This window comes from Harpegnathos saltator, unplaced genomic scaffold, assembly GCF_003227715.2.
Source record: "Harpegnathos saltator strain DR-91 unplaced genomic scaffold, Hsal_v8.6 scaffold182, whole genome shotgun sequence".
Classification (NCBI taxonomy): Eukaryota; Metazoa; Arthropoda; class Insecta; order Hymenoptera; family Formicidae; genus Harpegnathos; species Harpegnathos saltator.
Window position 1 is genome coordinate 1,084,793 of NW_020229964.1, and position 20,450 is coordinate 1,105,242.

A 20,450-nucleotide genomic window follows, 5' to 3' on the forward strand; every position below is an offset into this window, starting at 1 on the left:
GTACTGAACTGAATACTTTTGAAGGTTATGTTGGGCCTTTCGCCAAACTATATGTTCTTTTTAATAGCTATATGTCAACATTGCATAATCACAAAAGAGCAGGAAAATCTATTCAATTTAAAATTGATTTCATAACTGCTTAAAATAATTTGGATTATTCATTTGTACACCTAATAAAAAGGAATTATATACATACAGAGTGTATAAAAAATACTAGGACGGTGAAATATCACAAAAACTAAGCATTTTAGAAAAAAATGTTTCAAATAAAAATTATAGGGTTTCAAAAGATCTATTTACTGACATTATGAATTTGACCTTGGGTGTCGCCAAGGTCAGGATAAGATCATTTTGAATTTTTTAAACAGTACTTCCTATTTTTTATTACATATTCTTTTAGCTCTTCTTCAAACCTTTTCAAAGCACTATAATTTTTTCTATTTTGAGTAAGCCGTTTCGAAGTTATCGAGCTTTTTATGATAAGATGTCCAGCCAACCAAGGCAAGATCAAAGAAGTATCCAGCCAGCCAAAGCAAGATCCTTACAAAAGCGTTTGAGAATAATGTTAATCTCTAAAAGAAACAGTAAAGTCTAAAGAATAAGCTAGGAAACAAAAGGATTTATCCAATAAACAGAAATTTGAATTAATTAGATAACAAAATCGATAATTCAATTAAAGAAAGAAAAATCAGTAAGAATAATCATTTATCTTTTCCGTATGAAACAACGCGTATCATGTACAAATAATGTGTTCTACTTCAAGTCAAATTCATTGCAATTGATTTGAAATGATTCGAAGGTGAATTTTAGTGCTGTTATAAATTTAATACATCAGTATTACTTTTTAATATTACATGTGTTTGAAATACAAGTCACGAAATTGCTCCAGCCGCTGGCTGGATATCTTATCATAAAAAGCTCGATAACTTCGAAACGGCTTACTCAAAGTGGAAAAGATTATAGTGTTTTGAAAAAGTCTGAAAAAGGGCTATAAGAATATGCAATAAAAAATAGATAGTTCCATTTAAAATATTCAAGCTTTGTTCCTGTAACTTTGTTCCTTGTAACTTTGTTCCTGACCTTGGTGACGTCACCCAAGGTAAAACTAATAATGTTAGTAAATAGATCTTTTGAAACCCTACAATTGTTATTTGAAACATTTTCTCTAAAATATTTAGTTTTTATGATATTTCACCGTCCCAGTACTTTTTATACTGTATATATGTACACATAGATATGCATATATAGAATCTCGCTGTTGGCCAATTCATACTTTTATTATAATATTTTGGATTTTGCTGCCATAAGTGCATAGATTATATACAAGGAAGTTACGTATAAAAAAATATCAAGAAGAATCTTTTTACAAAATCTCGTGGAAAAGTTGAATGCCCCATATGTTGCCCAAAGACGAAAGTCTCAAAATTTTGATTCAACCGGAGAAGAAACTGAATCCAACAATACTTCAGGTAAACAACCATTTTGTCAAATAAAGAAAACTGCAAAAAACCATAAAGTTGGAAAATGTTCGTGTAAAAAATTTGTATGCGGTAAACGTACAAAGTAAACTATGTACAAATGCGTTTCCTGTAGTACATAACAGTGTTGTATTTTACATTTAGTCTTTCATCAAAGACTAAAAAAAATCCAATATAATATAACTAACAGCTTTTTTTGTTCAATAAATTAGTGATATTATTGTTAAAATGTTACATTTTATAGTTACCTATACGTTTCGTTTCTTTCTATTTGTTATTTACGAAAAGATATGCTTGGAGCTAAATTGGCTTCTACGGTCCTTCTAGGGGAGTCGTTAAATCCGGTCCTTCTAGTGTTAAACGGTCATCGGGTTTGCGAGCGAAAACCGCTGAAGCAATCGACTCGCGTCGCAACGATACGTGCGCGTACGATTTCCGTCGCGATTCGACCTCCGAATTAATTTAGCACGTACCTTACCAAAGCTGCCTTTCCCAATGGCGCGTAGAATTTGAAAATGATCGAAATTCACTGTAACATAAATGTGATTTAGTTAAATCCAACTCCTAACCGGAATATATCATGGAGATTTAACAGTAGACGAGTAATATATTAACCTCCCGGTTGATGAGGCACGATCGAAGTGAACTGCACGAAATGAACGAGTAATGGAGAACTGAAATGCTCTTTCACATTTACTCTTGCGTGCGTGCGATTCAACGCTAATTTCAGTCGATCGAGATTGACCTTCTAGCGTTGACACGCGTCAACAAGTTCGTTTCCAAACCTTGTCGATATTAATTTTCTTTTTATTTATTTACCTATGTATTTAATTATTTATTCATTCAATTTGCTTACGGGAAATATATTCCCTCTAGTATATTGAAATATAATACAATAAAAATAATATATAGATGTATAATATACAGTGCTGGCAAAAAGTTCCGCAACGGTTGAAAATCTTGGGAAATATTGATTTCTTGGAAAAATGTTTCAAACAAAAGGAATAGGGCTTAAAAAGATCTATTAGATGGTGATATCTATCTGATCTTGGTATAACCTTCAAAAGCTCGGTCATGGTCAACATAAAAATCTTAAACGGAAACCCTCATTTTTTATTATATCTTCTTTTTTACCAATTAATTTGAACAACTTTTGTCTAAAACATTTTTTATTTACCCCATATTTTTTTAGATATTTGAGGAAAACTTGATAACTTTTTCAATATTTAACTTACGATATCTCGCTAGCTATTTGTCGGAAGAAAAAGTGGTACTAGACTTTTTTGCTCTGTTTAGTTTTAAGAATATACTGTTACAATAGCGCTCTGACTTTTATTAACTTACTGACTTTTGGAAATTTTTAAATCATCAAATTAACAAAAATCAGGGCGCTATTGTAATGACGTTATTGTAATTGGTAGAAAAAACGGTGTAATAAAAACTAGGGGTTTCCGTTTAAGATTTTTATGTTGACCGAGCTTTTCAAGGTCATATCAAGGTCAGATAGATATATCACAATTTAATAGACTTTTTTAAGCCCTACTTCTTTCATTTGAAACATTTTTCCAAGAAATCAATATTTCCCAAGATTTTCAACCGTTGCGGAACTTTTTGCCAGCACTGTATAATAGGTATATACAGTAAGCTATGATGAAGGAAAAAGAGGAAAAATATAAGAAGAATAAAACAGAAAGGATTTTTCTGCGTCACCATAATCTAGTCGTAAACAATTCAAGCTATCTCTTAATAAAAGAAGAGCAATTTGAAAATATTGCGGATAATCGTTGATCGATACGAGCCTGCTCGTAAAAATCGCAATTTGTAGTGAGAATTAGCGAGGTTCCGTTCGGGAATAATACGGAATTGATGCAAAGCGCAGTATATAACGGGGGATTGATCAGATCAGCGGATATTGATCGCAGAGGATATACAGAAACGCACAGTTTATATTACCGGAGCACGCAGCTTCTCCACCGTCTTCCCAAAATAGTCAAACCACGTAATCGGCGAAGCGCATTAATAGTAGCGTCAGGATCTCGGACTTGACTTCCTCCGAAGCGGAGTTTTGTGTAGGAGTCGCGAGTGTTCTTGCAAAGACGAAATTAAATTTGGTGGGAATATTAGATGCTCGCAGGAAGTTCGTCGGATTTTATTTAGTTAACAGTAAAATATCATACATATTCGTTTTAATCAAAATATCCGCCGCCATTGCCACCTCTCAGGTATTAGGAGTGCGATTTAGTTTTGAGGGTTTTTTTCAAAAACTGATTTTTTTAAACAAAATAATGAACGAATATCTTGATCAAAATATTTTCCTTCGTCTTTTGCAACTTTTTCTCATCCTTCTGGCAAGAGATGGATTCCGCGACGATAAAAAGATTTTTCTTTGGGGTTGATTCAATTTTCAACGCATTTTTATATTGTTTGAAGTTATGAAAGTATGTATCTTCTAGAGCATGTTGCATCGACTGGAACAAATGATAACTGGGTGGAGCAATGTCTGGAGAATATGCGGGATGCGGTAAGATTTCCCATTCCAGCTCTAATAGAAGCTACCAGTGAAGCGTTTGCTTCACTGATAATGTAACATAAGCTTGAGTATTATCGTGAAGAAGGAACACTTTGCGTCGTTTATTTGCCATTGGTGATCGTTCTTGGTCCAATTCTCGCTTCAATTTATATCATTATTGTCGATAACGATCAGCGGTGACAGTTTCATTCGCATTTAACAGTTCATAGTACACAATTCCTCGATCCCATCAAATACACAGCAATATCTTTGAACCGTGAATATTGCGCCTTGAAGTGGATGGTGCTGGTTGGACTGAATCAACCCCATTATTTTCGTTTGGGATTATCGAAATAGATTCATTTTTCCACTTCCAGTAACAATTTGCTATTCGATAAAACTCTTCATTTCTTGGCGATCAACGAAATGCAAATGTTCAATCAGTTCGCAATAGCATTTTCCGATAATTGATGTGGAACCCATTTTCCTTTTTTGTGGATCTTTTCCATATCGTATAAATGTTTAAACTGTAGTAACTGTTGTGCGATCAATATTTAATGCTCTGCTAAGTTCTGAAGTGGATTGTGCTGGATTTTCGTCTAATAATGCTTGCAAATCTGCATTTTCCAACTTTTCTGATTGTCCCGAACGATCTTTGTCGTTCATCAAAATCACCACTTTTAAACCAATATTCATATGTCTTAATTGATAGAGCAACATTATCATAAGTTTCTATCAGAATTCTATGACTTTCAGCTACCGTTTTTTTCTAATTAAAAAACAAAAGCAACGTATGTCGAAAAGCTATTTGGAAAGCTCCATTTGTAAGATGGTATTAACACAATTTTTACTGCGTCTATTGTTAGTAAATGACTAAATGAGGATTAATATTAAAGCATTAAGAAACGATAGTTCTGATTGGAATGTCTTCAACAAAACTGACATTAATGCCATCTCTTGCAAAACCCTCAAAATTAAATCACAGTCCTAATATAATTGCCTAATTCCATTTCTAAAAAACGATACATCTTTTGAAGCAGTGAAATTTTCGATTTACTTTTGGGCTTTCTTGTCGTTGGCAAATCGCGTACCAGATAAAATTGTTGCAATCTGAATAAATGAAAATCAGATGGGATGATTTGGTGAGTAAGCTTTTTGTTTCTGCAGCAATCTTTTCTTAATAAAAACAAAAAAGCATATAGTGGCGTAGACGTGCACGTTATCGAGTCTCATTTTTACCTATAATAAAAATGAGGTTAGGTTGTTACTTAAGGTGCCGTAGATAAATCTTAATCCTGGGAGAAAGCACCTTCTTAAATTTATAAAGTTTAGTAAAAGAAACAAAACTATCGACTCTCGGTAACTTCTATTCATTTGCAATAATTTCCGACGAACTTTCGTATGCACTTAATACGTACAAACATTTTTCGTACAAACATCTTTCGCTAATTCGACTTCGTTATGAACATTTTACTTTTCAGACGCGACAATATGTGCCAATGGTAACCGCGATCGACATATTGATGAAAGACGTTCCACTTATTTCAGGACGCCGATTTAAGCTCATAAGTTTCTAGTTGAAGGAAAGCTGAGGTGTTATCAAATTAAAGCCGTGACGCTCTAAGAATGAAAAATTGAAATTTACGTTTTTAATATATCACACACACCCGCGCGCGCGAATAAGCGAACGACATGAGAAAGCGCGCTCCTCATAACGAAAGTATCGAAGGAGGACAGCGCATTTTCCCGGAAATTCAATTCAATTCACAAGAGAGAAGATGCAACTGGAGATCTCTTTCTTCTCGGGCTAAATTAAACGCCCGTAAGATCGGCTGATGCACACAGCCATGTGATAGGGACTATTTATTAATAGCCCCGGCAACGCAACGGCTCGACTATGTAATCGAACCGGGAGGGAAACTAAAACTTCCCCCCCACGTGACGGCGTCGCGTCGTCCTTGCGATATCACGGAGCGACTCGCTGCAGCTGCAGCGACCTATGAACACAACAGAATAAGGCGGTTCTCGTGAAATGTTGTCGATGCATATCCGTCATTCCGCTCGAGCGGGAATGCGAGTTATGCGAATTATGCGGTACCGGGGCCGCGCGTCGATATAAATCGCCGCGGGCGGCGTCTCTCTATCAATACGCGTTTCACGAAGCGCGTGATAATTGAGCGGTAAATAAATGCCGCGGCAATTCAGCACTCGCGTTCGCATTGCCCGTATATCATGCGTATAATCGTATTATCCTTCTCGTACTTCAATCGTATTCCGAGTCAATCGTCACTGTGTCTTAATTGACACGCGTATGCACCTTCGATGCATTAACCGATGTAACTAAATTTGTATAACTGGGCGTTGTTACACAGCGGGCTCGATCGCACTGCGGAAAAAGAGAAGAGAAAAACGAGGAAAAAGAGAGAGAGAGAGAGAGAGAGAGAGAGAGAGAGAGAGAGAGAGAGAGAGAGAGAGAGGACGAGAGAGCGGGAGTTTCTGTATTTTGCATTAACATTTCGTCGAGTTTCCACCGTCGACCACCGACGGTATAATGATATCCAGACGGTGCACGTACTACGTTAATTTTGGCGGGAAGAAGGGGAGGGGGAAATGTGCCAATTTGCGATAAGAGGAAGTTACGGTACTTCGAGTTTCTCACTAGCTTGGCTCGCCATTATTCAGCTTACACGAGCTTATTTAGTTGGCATACGTTTTACAGCACACTGACGACTTGCGATAAAATAACGAGGCAAATCCTTCCGAAGACGCTGCTTTGATCGATTACAAATGTTACAGTTCTCACATGGCGGTGATACAATCGGCCGATTGAAAAGGTCGTAGCGCTTTTCTTCGGTGCAAAGGTAAAATAGTTGTCGAATTTAATTAGCCGATTGTGCAAAAGAGAATACACCGCAACGAAAACTCGACGGGAAGATTCAAAGTGTGCCGTAGCTTAAGATTGTTAGATTTGTAAATTAGCAGGGAAGGACGACCGAGACTTTTGATGAGCAACAAAAAAAGAGAAGGTCGTTGGGTAAAATGTATCTGCCATTTTTTCGAACATTAATTTTTAATTTGTATATGTTATATATTTTCACAGACTTCTATATACCCTCTGTCCCAAAAATAACCGGAATGGCTCTATTTTAATGAAATCAGTGGCTCCTTCTGTTGGTGAGAGATTGAGTTAGGAAGTGTCAATCTTCCTTAATAACCTGTGAAAATTTCATGATATTTCATTCACCAGAAGCCAAGATACGACGCATTTAAGTGACAGTAGTTTGATACCTCGGTCGAAAAATGAATAAATAACAAAGAATCAACATTAATCGTTTGAGTCCCAAGCAGCGCGATCGCGCTGTTCAGATTTTATGTCGAGAAAACCCAGTACATTTCGATCATTGTGGACAACTGACGGTGCGTTACCGATTGTCGAAGTCGCGCGCTCAGATTTACTGAAGCAAGTATATCACACCGATCCTTTTAATGTAAATAGTACATTTTATAATAGGTAGAATAATACTATAATAATGCAATAATACATTACAAAATAAAAATTTTTATTTCATTGTTATCTTCTCAATAATTTTTATCGAACAAAACTTGAAATATTTATAAATTTACAGTACGCATATGTAATAATACAGATGTATTTTATAAAATAACGAATTACAAATTAACAATATTTTTGTGTTATGAACAAATAATTTAAATGGAGAGTAACAATTATAATTTGTAACATCGGTGTTTATCAAAACATGTTGGATGGATTCCTTTTGCTTCGTTGCTCCGTTGCTTCGTCTAATCATTTTGAAACACACAATTATTAACAATGAGAAACACTTACGCAAGAATACGTCCGATCGCTTTGCAAACTACAATAAATGTGACAGAGCGATGAGAAAAAGACGAGAATTGCGTTACCTAACAAATACAAGAAGCGGTATTGGTCCGATTGGGATTCATCGATGTAAAATAAACAAAGCGCTATCGCGCTGCTTGGTATTTCTCGACCTAAAATAAAACAAGCGCTATCGCGTTGCTTGGGTCTTTTCATACTCATTTATAGAAAGCGCGGTTGCGCTGTTTGGGATTCTTCGACAGTGTTTTTTCAATACCCCCTGGGACTCAAACGGTTAAGTGTTCTGTGTTAAAAACGGTAAAAGTGCTAAGGAAACGCTTGAAATGCTTAAAATCGGTTAATGCTCAGTATTATCTTGGTGTATTGAAGTATTTGGTAGGCCGTATTCGCCCTGAATATCGAAAATCAGGCAGTTGGCGATTATTGCACGATAATGTATTTTCTCATTGTTCGTCAATTGTCACTGATTTTTTTACCAAAAATCAAATTTTATTGCTTCAACATCCCCCATATTCACCCAATTTGGCACCCCGCGACTATTTTCTATTCCCTAAGCTGAATTTGGCGATGAAAGGAAATCGTTTTGTATGAACTGAAAACACTCAACGGCCAACGACGAGCAATCTCAATACCATTCCAATCAGTGACATAAAAAAGTCATTTGATGCACTTCTTGAACGTGCAAATCGTTGTATTTCTGCTGAGGAAGAATATTTCAAATAAATAAAATGATTTTTGTCAAGATTTCTTAACTATTTTTGTTTTTCTTAAAGCCATTCCGGTTATTTTTGGGAGGATGTAATATACCTAGGCTGTTAACATTGATGAACGCATAACCGAAAAGCTGATGCGAAGTGCAAATGGTGATGAGCGTAGCGACCATATTGGAAATAGACACTATTGGATATTGATATTCATTATTACTGCGATTATCATATTATATATTAAGTCATTAAATATTAAATATCCGATCTCGAATCAGAAGTTTGGTTTATTATATCTCAAACTAGAAGTAGTACAATTAATCAAAATATGTGCCTAAACTATAGACACAGTTTTGCCATCTTAGCGGTAGCTTGTTTATGCCAGCAACGAAGAAGCCTGAAAAGCATGGCGATGAAATTGCGGAAGGCGTTTTCCACAGCTTATTGAGAATTGAATATTTTTCCTTGCAAGAAGTAGTTCAGTTGGAAGAAGTCAGTTGGTGCAAGGTCTGGTGAATACGGTGATAGAGAGTTTCCAAATCCAGCTTCTAGTTTGAGCAGCGTTGTTTATGCGACATGTGATCGAGCGTTGTCTTGCAAGAGGATTGGCCTGTCTCTATTGACCAATCTCGGCTGTTTAATCACAAGCATCCTCATCAATTCGTCCAGTTGATTACAGTAGACATCCGCTGTAATCGATTGACCAGGTTTCATGAAGCTGTAGTAAATAATACCAGCGCTGGGTCACTAAACAGACACCATTAGCTTTTTTTGGGGAATATTCGGTTTTAGACTGTGTTTCGGCACTTCATCTTTATCCAATCATTGTATCGAAAGCTTGCGATTGTTGAAAATAATCCATTTTTCACTATACGTAATAATACCATGTAAAAATGGTTCACCTTTATAACTTGATAGTAAAAAAAGCCAAGCTTCGAGACGATTTCTCTTCTGACACTTGTTTAATATATGCAAAATCTATCTATCCAGCTTCTTTACCTTGCCGATTTGTTTTAAATGGTTCAATATTGTTGGAATAGTAACGCTAAACCTTGCTGCTAATTCACGCGTAGTTTGAATATCCGCTTCCAACTTCTTTCCGGCTTTCAGTTCATCATTATCCATCTTGGTCTCAGGTCGCCCACGTGGCTCATTTTCAAGATTAAAATCGCTAGAACGAAACTTCTCAAACCATCGACGTACTGCGCGTTCATTAGCCACATTTTCATCATCACATTTCATCATATTCATCAAACTTTGTTGATATTTCCACTTGTCCGCGCTGCATTGGTTTCACGACGGAATTCATATTCGAAAATAACACGAACTTTTGACTAATCCATGGTTATACAAAAATTGCTGTAATAAAGACAATCACAAATCAAAATATGCGTTTGAAATAGTAATAGTGTACCTTCGCAACAAAGAAAAACCAAGAACTGTAAAAGTGAAATGTCAGAGATATCGATTGTCGAACTTAGTACTTAAGAAAATTGGACATTTCATAATTAATGACGTAATACTGTGATGATCTCATATTATCTACTTCTCGCTCCTTTCTATTCCCATCGCTGCCGTATTTTGCCCATTTTAAATATGGCGGAGGATTTACCTATGCATCATAGTCAGGACGTTTATTAGCGGTCAATATACATTATAGAAGTCTGTGTATATTTCATATACATATTTTACATGTATATAGGATGTTAAAAAAAGGAGGTTCAAAACTTTAAGGATAGATGGTACTCACAAAAAAGTCCTAATAAACATGGGTCGAAAAATTAATATAGTCAGAGTTATGAGCGATTATTCATCTCAATTAAAGCAAGTAATGTACACACTTTTAATGTTCACAAAATTTAAAATTTAAGGATTTTCGATATCCTTCTCCTATTTCTACACATGCTTCACATCTTCGTACCATGGAATTGCGAACTCTTTTAAAAATTCCTGAATTTGTTCTAACTATTTGATAAGCAATTTGTATTCTTTCATATAATTCGTCATTTCTAAATAGGTCTTTCGGTAAAAAATAAATTGGACGAGGTGGGCCAGTCTCATTCCCTCGCTCTCCTGGTTTAAATCGCCTAGACATTTTTTACGAAGGATTTTTTAAGAGCATGATGTACTCCTTGCCGAAAAATGACTAGACGAATTATATCGAATTATATAGAGAATACGAAATACCTGTCAAATAGAACCAAGCCGGGAATTTTTCAAAAAGTTTGTAATTCTATGGTTCAAAGATGTGAGACGTGTGTAAAAATAGGAGAAGGATATGTAGAAAATCTTCCATAAACTTTGTAAGCATCAGAAGCGAGCAGGTTAATTAAAATAAGTAATTGTTCGTAACTTCGACAATATTAATTTTTCCATATTTATTAGGTCCTTTTTGTTTCACTATTTTGTGAGTACTATCCGCCCTTAAAGTCTTGAACCTTTTTTTTAAACACCCTCTGTATATTATTGATAAAAGTATATTGACAAAAATGTCACTAGATAGTCGGCACATCTGATTAGCAGAAGAAAACTCCTTCCACACTATAGGGAAGGACAAATGGTATCCTTGGTAAGACATGAAAAGTTTGGTTAGAAAAAAAGACAGTCCTTCCCAAAAGAAGATATCTGGCAACCCTAACGGTAACCTTCTTTTATCGTTAAATGAATCTTCTCCTCGTAGAAAATACTTCGTCTAGACATTCTCAAGCTGACGCCGTCGACTCCGTTGTATCCAGAAAATCTATGAAGAAACAGTTGACCTGTCATGAAATTCTTCAAATAATCAAGAGCATGCCAATCTGCGCAATCGTTTTCTCGTCGATCGCGCTTGAAATCACATTGCTTCATTCTTCCCGATACCTTTTTTTTAAAATAGCAGGCTCAAGCCCGTTGCAGTAGACAGGATCGATCGCCAATTAGTTCCCCGCGCTCTCCTACCTCGCGCAACGTGCCCCGCCTCTCACGAGGGAATTGACAAGAAGAAGAGAGGAAAAAACGCGGGAGGGAAAAGAAAAAGCGAGATGTAAAACGCGAAATGGAGGCGCAAGTCGGATCGTTTACCTTCTTCTCCGGGAGTGGGCGCACTTCGGGTTGACTGATTGGCACCCATTTTTCCTCAATGAACGTCGGACGTGAGCGTCGGCGGCCGGTGTAGGTTGCATCGGCAGTGCAGCGTCGACCACGACCACGACGGCGACGACGACGGGGACGACAAGGACGGCAGGATCCGCCTGTAGGAAGTCTCATATTTCCGCATCGTCGCGGCGCCGCGACTTCTCGTCGCCTGCCCTTTTTCCTTCTTATCGAGGCGCGGGTGCGAACGGAGGCATTGCTCGCGCGGTGATCGCGACAATCCACGTGTGCGCGCGAGGTCGAACAGCTCTCCTCGCTGAATAAGGTCGTTGGACGATAGGGCTGATCCAGGCGAAGGCTCGCCGCCGCCGGCGACGACAGCGGTGGTACCGGCGGTTAATTAGCGGCCCGCCGCCTGCAGATTCGAGCGGTTTAATTAGGGGCTCGCGTTAACGTGCGGATTAATTGCGGATGCCGTAGGTGATGATCCTTCGCGCGACAATGAGGACAGACGCTGCTCACGGCGCATCGTTCTGAGACGAGATCCCGCAATCAGCGGACGACGAGTCATCTCTGTAACGGATGCATGAGACGGGGGAGGGGGAGGAGAATGAGATTATTCTTCGTTACGCGTTAATTGGTCTCGACTGGAGCTGGGATATGATGGGCCGTCAGCGGACCGCGGGCGATGAGTGACATAAGGTGTCGTTGACGTCGGGTTAGGAGACGAGTTGTCTCTCCAGCGGAACTTGAGCGAGACTGAGTTTCTATGATTCTTTATTAATGGCGAGTGTTGAATCTCTCTCTCTCTCTCTCTCTCTCTCTCTCTTTCTCTCTCGCAGAAGAAGAAGAAGAAGAAGAGCGGGTTGCCTGGGAGGGAGATGAAACTCCATCGCGGGGTGAAATGTGTTCGGGGAAATAACGCGAGGAATGAAGTCTCCTCACATCTGTTCTCTCGCTTCTAACGAGATTAACGAGACGTTTGCGAGATGGAGGCGCGCTTCTCGTCGCAGATGTCGTCAATTTACTCTTGACTCTTCTTTTTATGTATTGGGGACTTGAATAAGTTCTCGCTGTTTCCTGACAAATAGTGTTATCTTAGCCTTTTTACATCGGGCAATATTACAGCCAACTTCATCGTGAAGCTCCATCATTAGGCTCGAAGTGACAGTATATGTTATTCCGCCGAAGCGTAAACAACATATTTTTTCATAGCGTTAAACATGTCGAATTTCGTGCCAAAGAAAGAGTATTCGCGGGGAATTTTACTGCATTACTTTTTTCAAAAAAATCTGCAGCTGAAGCACATAGAATTCTTGTGGAGACTTACGGCGACCATGCTCTGTCGGAAACAAAATGCAGAGATTGGTTTAGACGCTTTAAAAATAATGATTTTGATGTTGAAGATAAAGAACGCTCTGGCGCACCGAAAAAGTTTGAAGATGAAGAATTGGAAGCATTACTCGATGAAGACCCATGTCAGACGCAAAATGAACTTGCAGAATCATTAGGAGTCGATCACACAACAGTTGCCAGATGTTTAAAAGCATTAGGAATGATTCAAAAGCAAGGAAATTGGGTGCCGTACGAATTGAAGCCGAGAGGCTTCAAACGGCGTCGAACGGTGTTTTTCCACGTGTGAACAGCTGCTCCAACGGCAGAAAAGGAAAGGATTTTTGCAACGTATCGTGACTGGCGATGAAAAGTGAATACACTATGATAACCCGAAGCGTAAAAAATTGTGGGGTAAGCCCGGCCATGCATCAACATCGACGGCAAAGCCGAATATCCATGGTTCCAAGCTCATGCTCTGTATTTGGTGGATTCAGCTGGGTGTAGTATATTATGAGCTCCTCAAACCCAACGAAACCATCACAGGAGATCGGTATCGACTACAATTGATGCGTTTGAGCCGAGCATTGAAGGAAAAACGGCCGCAATACGAGAAGAGACACGACAAAGTAATTTTGTAGCATGACAACGCTCGGCCAAATGTTGCAAAACCGGTCAAAACCTATTTGGAAAAGTTCAAATGGGAAGTCCTATCCCCCCCGCCGTATTCACCGGACATTGCTCCTTCCGATTACCATTTGTTCCGATCGTTGACTCATGGCCTGGCTGAGCAGCACTTCCATTCTTATGAAGATGCCAAAAAATGGGTCGATTCGTGGATAATCTCAAAAGATGAGTCGTTTTTTCGACATGGTATTCGTATGTTGCCAGAAAGATGGGAGAAAGTAGCGGCTAGCGATGGACAATACTTTCAATGACATGTTCTTTATTAATTTTTTTTAATTAAAGCATTCATTTTCATGAAAAAACAGCGAGAACTTATTCAAGTTTCCAATAATTCGGTTTATTTTGGGCCATATCGGTCATTAAACGTGATTGTACGTGTACATTGAGATAGAATATACTGTGAAGATGCTCTTTTGTTGGTCAGCCAATTTACTACTTGGTTTTATTTAAGTACAGCTAATTGCGCCAGTTAATTTTATTTAACTCTTAAGACACTATCATGGCTAAAATTGCATCCCATGCGAGAGAGAGAGAGAGAGAGAGTTTTGTTTTGATTTTATTGATCAATTATATTCGCTGTAAACAATAACTTCTCTACTTTTTATCCAATATTCAGTAACAATAAAACATTCAATTGCATCTGTTTGACATTTATTTCTTAAATAAAAAATATACAGGGGTAAAATTTTACCCCATGTGAATTTTGTTTTAATCTTATAAAAAAGCCATTGTAGCCGCTGCAAATGATAACTTCTCTACTTTTCATCTAATATTCAACAATAATAAAACATTAAATTGCACTTATTTGACATTTTTTATTTATAAAATAAAAAAAATATGTACAGAGGTGAAATTTCATCCATGATAGCAATAATGTGATTTTCTTTGATGATTTCAAGGATTAAATACAGAAAGAATTCGGCTAATTTGTAGAAATTTGAGCGAAGCGAGTCTCGAGGGATCGGCATTGAAAATCTGCCTTGCTTTACTCTCATTGGCCGGGCCCCGCTTTGAGAGATTTCTTTCACGGATTAATTTGGTGTCTGAAGAATTTCAAGCCATTGAAAAGTCATCCCAGCGTGAATTTATTATACAGCGCTGTCCGACGACGTGACGGCTTGCTCGAACAAAGGTGACGCACTCGTCCGACATGTTTTAACGCGTAAAACGTTTTTGTGCATGCGCACGGTACGACGGTCGACTCCTTGCGAGAACGCGAATGATTAAAATACACGCGAGGATAAGAGGCACGGCCACGTTACGGCAGCAACATCCTGCGCGGCCTGGTTTTTGAAACGCTGAAACCAAAGCCATCGAACGTAACAATGGCGAGCATTTGTGCGCGCGCGAATGAAATCCGCAAATAAAAGCGGAGTCGGCCGTAATCTGGGTGGAATCCGCAAACAAACGCTCTCGTTTCTCCATCGCGACAACATAACTGACAACATAACTACTGGTCTCGCGACATTTTAATCGACGGCTTTCTCTGAGCGATTTACGCCACCGGCGAGCGAGATGGACTTCGTCGTGTGAGTGTGTGTGCGTGCGTGCGTGCGTGTGTGTGTGTGTGTGTGTGTGTGTGTGTGTGTGTGTGTGTGTGTGCACACGAACGCGGCATCAGCACCAATTAACGTCGTTGATTAGTTAGCGCGGACATAGCAAACACGACGGCTGATGCATAGCCACTCGAATTGCAGCTCGGATCGAGATCCCCGCATCAGACGTACGCTCACTTCACCCTTCTCTTCTCTTCTCCCCTCGCTGCCATACACACACATACATACGTACACGCATATATGTGTATGGCAGGTGCACATAAAGGTACACATGAAGGTAGATACCCTCCCCCGCTATTGCGTTCGAATGTGCAGCCGATTATGGGGCCTTCGCCTTTAACCCAATTATGACCGTAGTGGTCGAATCGCGCGCTTCATTACCATTCGATCCGATCGAACAAACGTGGCTGATTATTTTAACCGGCGATTTATCGCTTGGCTACTGGACAATCCGATCAGCCACGGATAAAAGCTCTATAGGATGTGCACGCGTACACGTTCGTGTGCTCATGGGTGCGGGAGCTGGCATTATCGAGAGAGGTGAGGTGACGTATCGGGGAAACGTTTTCACGTTGGACGAACTTTTGGCAAGAGAGATTTTTGGCGTCACGTTCTACCGATTCTACCGATAATTATATAAATCCACGCGAAACTAAATTATTAATCTTATCGCTTCTGTGCGTGCATTAAACGTTATAAATTGTACAGTCGCATGTACAGAATGCAGATCTGGCTGATAAAATCAAGGGAAAAAGTGACGAAAAATTACACACACATATAAAGCGAAAGCATTTTAAAAACGAAAAATAGAGAGAGACAGAAAGAAACAGAGTGGCAAAAAGAAACTATTAATTATAGCATCTTGAAATGAGATTCAAGCGCTAAGCAGTAAATATTACACGAGTTTGTATTAGACTACAAAGTTAAATAAAAAAATAAAGAAAAATTACACATGCACACACACATACATAAATGTATATACATGTATATATACAGGGTGTATAAAAAGTAAGCCGGGACGGCGAAATATCTCGAAAACCAAGCATGTTCGAAAAAAATACTTCAGACAAAAGTTGTATGGTTTCAAGGAGGACATAAAACAGCTATATCATATTGTTTACTGATGGCGCCACTTTCGAGATATTCACTGATCATTACTTTTCTTAAACGAAAACCCCAATATTTTATTGTATCATCTTTTTCTACCAATTAATTTTAATAACTTTTGTTTGAAACGTTCTTAATATCTTTCATATTTTCTGAGATTTTTGCCTGGCTCATTTAAAATGAGACATTCTTTTAATCGCAAGCATTTTATTCAGTGTATACAAAAGTTTTAGTTTTTTCAACCCTTTAATTATTTTAAGTTGAAATATTTCCCTGCTGTTTTGTGAGGTTAATATTGAGATTAGTATCGGACTTTTTAAAACGCTATTCATTATGATTCATTGATGCATATAATCTTAAAAGTAACAGTTGATACACTGAGCGACAAAAAACTTTATATTCGACACTGCATTTGGTTTTGCCATTGATATAGAAGGCTGTCCGAGGTCCACGCACAAATGTCTGCATTAGGAATTATTGTATACATAATCCACTTTTCATCGCAAGTAACAATTTTCGACAAAAACATTTTTGCTGTCTGGAAAGCGATGAGATGCACGTATTCAACCAGCGGATAATGCTATTTTACGACAATTTATGCAACACTCATTTTCCGAACTTCTGAATTTCTTCCATTTCATGCAGTCATTTTGAAACTGTTGCTTGGTTAACTCCGAGCTGTTCTGCAAGTTCTACTTATATTTGGGACGGGCTTTCATTCAACGATGCTTCCAAATTGTCGGTTTCAAACTTTTGTGGTGTCTCAGAGCATGGACGATCATTCTCATGACGTCAAAACCACCGTCTTAAAAGCGGCGAAACCAATATTTGCATGTATTGTGGAACATAATATTTTCTCCAAGAATAGAGCAAATGGATTCATATGCTTTAGCCACATTTTTTACTGGCTGGAACTCATATCAAATGCGGAGTCGAATATAAAGTTTTTTGTCGCTCATTATATCAATTGTTATTTTTAAAGTTATGTGCACCAATGAATCATAATATATAAATGGCGTTTTAGAAATTTCAATACCAACTTTGCAAACCCATAGAACGGCGGAAAAATATTTAAATTAAAAATACATTACATTACATTTACATTAGAGGGATGAAAAAAGACTAAAACTTTTTATATACCTGATAAAAGAGAGAGAATAAGAGAAAAAAAAAGAGAAAGGGCAAGGGAAAGAAAAAAAGAGAGAGAGAGAAACCATTAATTATAGTACTTTGAAATGAGAAAAGAAGGTAAAATAATATAGAGATGATAAAGACAAGTGAGAGAAATGAACGTCGAAACAACAAATAATATTTTTGTGTTTGACTGGCCTACTTTGAGTGGACTGTGTATAATATGCCAACATTGATAAATAAATGACGAGAAAGAGAGAGTACGTGTGAATCTGAAGAAGATGCAAAATATATTTCGTAGGGAAAAGTCACGCCCGTCGGTGATCTCGCACGAGAAAAAACGTTGAATTTGAATACAACGAGTATGACGACATTAAATTTATCGTCACAGACTATCAGGTATCAGATAGATGGGAAACATGGGGCGCGTCTCATGTGACGTTGCTACATACATTCGTCTCACGGCGTCATGTACGATGTTGCGATCCCCAGTCAGAACCACAACGTTGATTCGACGTCGATGAGAGCTGATTATTAACATTGATTCAACGATTCATCGATCATTTCACGTCAAATCAACGTCGAATCAGCGTTATGCTTCTGACTGCATCGTCTCAGACATTTCTTGTTACTCGGTCGACTTGAGTACGCCTCGCGAAACATTCTTGCGATACAACGCATCAGCACGATGAGAATCGGACGCTTTTGTGATAGCTTTTCTCCACAAAATTACTGTCTCAGTCTCTGCATGCTCATTTTTTTTTTATTTACCCGCCCCCGACGTCCCACGTTTGCGCAGCGGGAGATAATTAAACATGATTCTCTGACACGTTCTTTCTCTTTCTCTCTCTAACGTGAGGAATAACATGTTGTGTAATAATAAATCCTGATTCCATCCTGCGGATTTTGAGACACGGCGCGATGGTAAAATAACAGATTATAAACAGATTTACATATTACGTTTGCATGTAAAATCATGTTTCATTTAATTGTTATGTTTATGTCAATAATTGTTATGTTTATGTATACTCTCTCTCTCTCTCTCTCTCTTTCTTTCTATAATTCCCTGATCAGTAACAAGGATACATTTCATCGTACTGAAGTTGTTCAGATTACGCTAGAACGAAATAAATTCATAAATTATCAATATGTAAAAGTTTCCATCGTTCACATATAGATGGCATTGTGGATTATTTACATAAAAGTTACGACGCATTTTTGTTAGATTATGCCAGTATTGGTTAACCCGTATAGAAACTGATGCATAATAAGTCATATTCATTGACATAAAAATTTTTAATTCGTATGAAGATGGAAATCGATAAGACGTATATTTGTCATTGTATTTATTTAATTTTTTTTTATTTCATCAGCGTAAAACAGATGCCAACCAGAATCATTTGCGAAACTTATTGCGAGGGAACAATAGCTGAAAGTTTATCTCGTGATTGGTTTCGGCGCTTTAAAAGTGGCGATTTTGATTTGAAAGATAAGGAGCGCGTGCCGGGTGACAAGAGATCGGGGGGCAAGAGATGAGTTCGATTGACTTGGGAGCGTTATTGCAACAAGATTCGACTCAATCGAGTGTAGAACTTGCGAAAAGGTTACATGTTAATCAAAGCATTGTAATTCGACTCTTGTATGAAATGGGAAAAATTCTGAAGAAAGGAAAATGAGTTCCCATGAATTATCCAAGAACGCTACTGCCAGCCGAGTTACCATTTGGCTTTTGCTGCTCAATAGATACAAACACAAGTCTTTTTTGTATCAAATTGTGACCGAAGACGAAAAATGGATTTATTGTGACAATCCTAATCGCAAAAGATCGTAAATCTCGGAAAACTCTCTATATCATAGCCAAAACGAAATATCCATGGCCAGTATGAAGTTGGCACCTCATCTATTAACACCGCAAGTTTTTTAACGATAGTTCCACTTACACTCACAATAGTTCTACAGTTGTTGATATGTTATATCAATAGTTCCGCCGAATTAGTTAACAAAATGACAGATTGAAAATATAAGGTGCTAACTTCCCGTAACACCGCAACTTCCAAAAAAGCCACTTCAAGCACGAAATCTATAGTTCCTGATATGTTTTAGCAAAAGTTCTGGCTTCTAACCATTTTTAAATAATTTTTGAAACTTAGCGCCAGCACCGCACAACAAGAGTAAAGTATCAGTTCCTGGCTGGCAGTTCCAGCCGACTTCTTGGTCTCTTTTAGTCGTTCTACAATAGTTCTAATGCTTTAGGTTGGTTTCGTTGAGAGTTCCGGCCTTTACCTTTATTTTTAAATAATTTTTTAAACTTATCGCACCGCAAAAGTAAAGTATCAGTTTGCTGATAGACTGAACTACTAAAATAAACCAAGAAGTCGGCTGGAACTGTCAGCAAACTGATACTTTACTCTTGTGATGTGGTGCTGACTCTAAGTTTCCAAAATTATTTAAAAATAGGTAAAGGCCGGCAATTTCGCGCAGCTATGAATATCAGAGACAAGTTTGTTGCTTCGTTCGAGCAAAACGCTGCAGTACTTGGCGCTGTCCCGCGAAAAGTTGCGCGCGCTAAAGTTTTCCCGAATAAGAGAGAAAGAGAGAGAGAGGGCGGAGGAAAATTTCCATTATCGCTAGGAAACTTCAGCCACACGACGGAGTTTTCTTATCATCGGTAACATCAGACTCGAATAAATGTCAAATAAATGTGCAGACAATGAATTTTCCCTAGCGTTGCCACATTATCTCGACGTTTTACCAGCGGCTCGATCGTTGGTGATGTTAGTTATGAAACACACATTTACCGAAGCACGAATCCCCTCATCGATCATATCCGATTCACCGCGGTTTATTACCAATAAAAGAAACATGATCTTGAGATGTGTTTTAACAATATATCGCGGAGTCCGATGTGAAACTTATCAATGAGAGCTCAACCCTTTCGTTCCAAGTGATATACATAGGTATCCTGAATATTTTAAATCATCGGATATATTTATCAGCTGTATTTTCTACCGA

The 20,450-nt window shown here is 38.1% G+C and overlaps 1 protein-coding gene across 3 annotated transcripts in view; it reads right to left on the reverse strand.

Annotated features, from left to right (window-relative positions):
* The window catches only part of LOC105184294 (serine/threonine-protein kinase 32A), a 66,003-nt gene that overhangs the window by 35,096 nt on the left and 10,457 nt on the right, over nucleotides 1–20,450 (reverse strand). Inside the window, exons 2-3 of one of the 3 annotated variants that reach the window (XM_011143001.3) lie at nucleotides 11,614–12,040; nucleotides 1,952–2,007 (exon numbers count right to left, since the gene is read on the reverse strand). In XM_011143001.3, coding sequence (XP_011141303.1) covers nucleotides 1,952–2,007; nucleotides 11,614–11,662 — 105 coding nt within the window. In that variant the 5' untranslated portion in view covers nucleotides 11,663–12,040. Of the gene's footprint in view, nucleotides 1–1,951; nucleotides 2,008–11,613; nucleotides 12,199–20,450 lie in introns of all 3 variants that reach the window. The other 2 variants (XM_025297618.1, XM_025297619.1) reach the window with 2 other exon arrangements.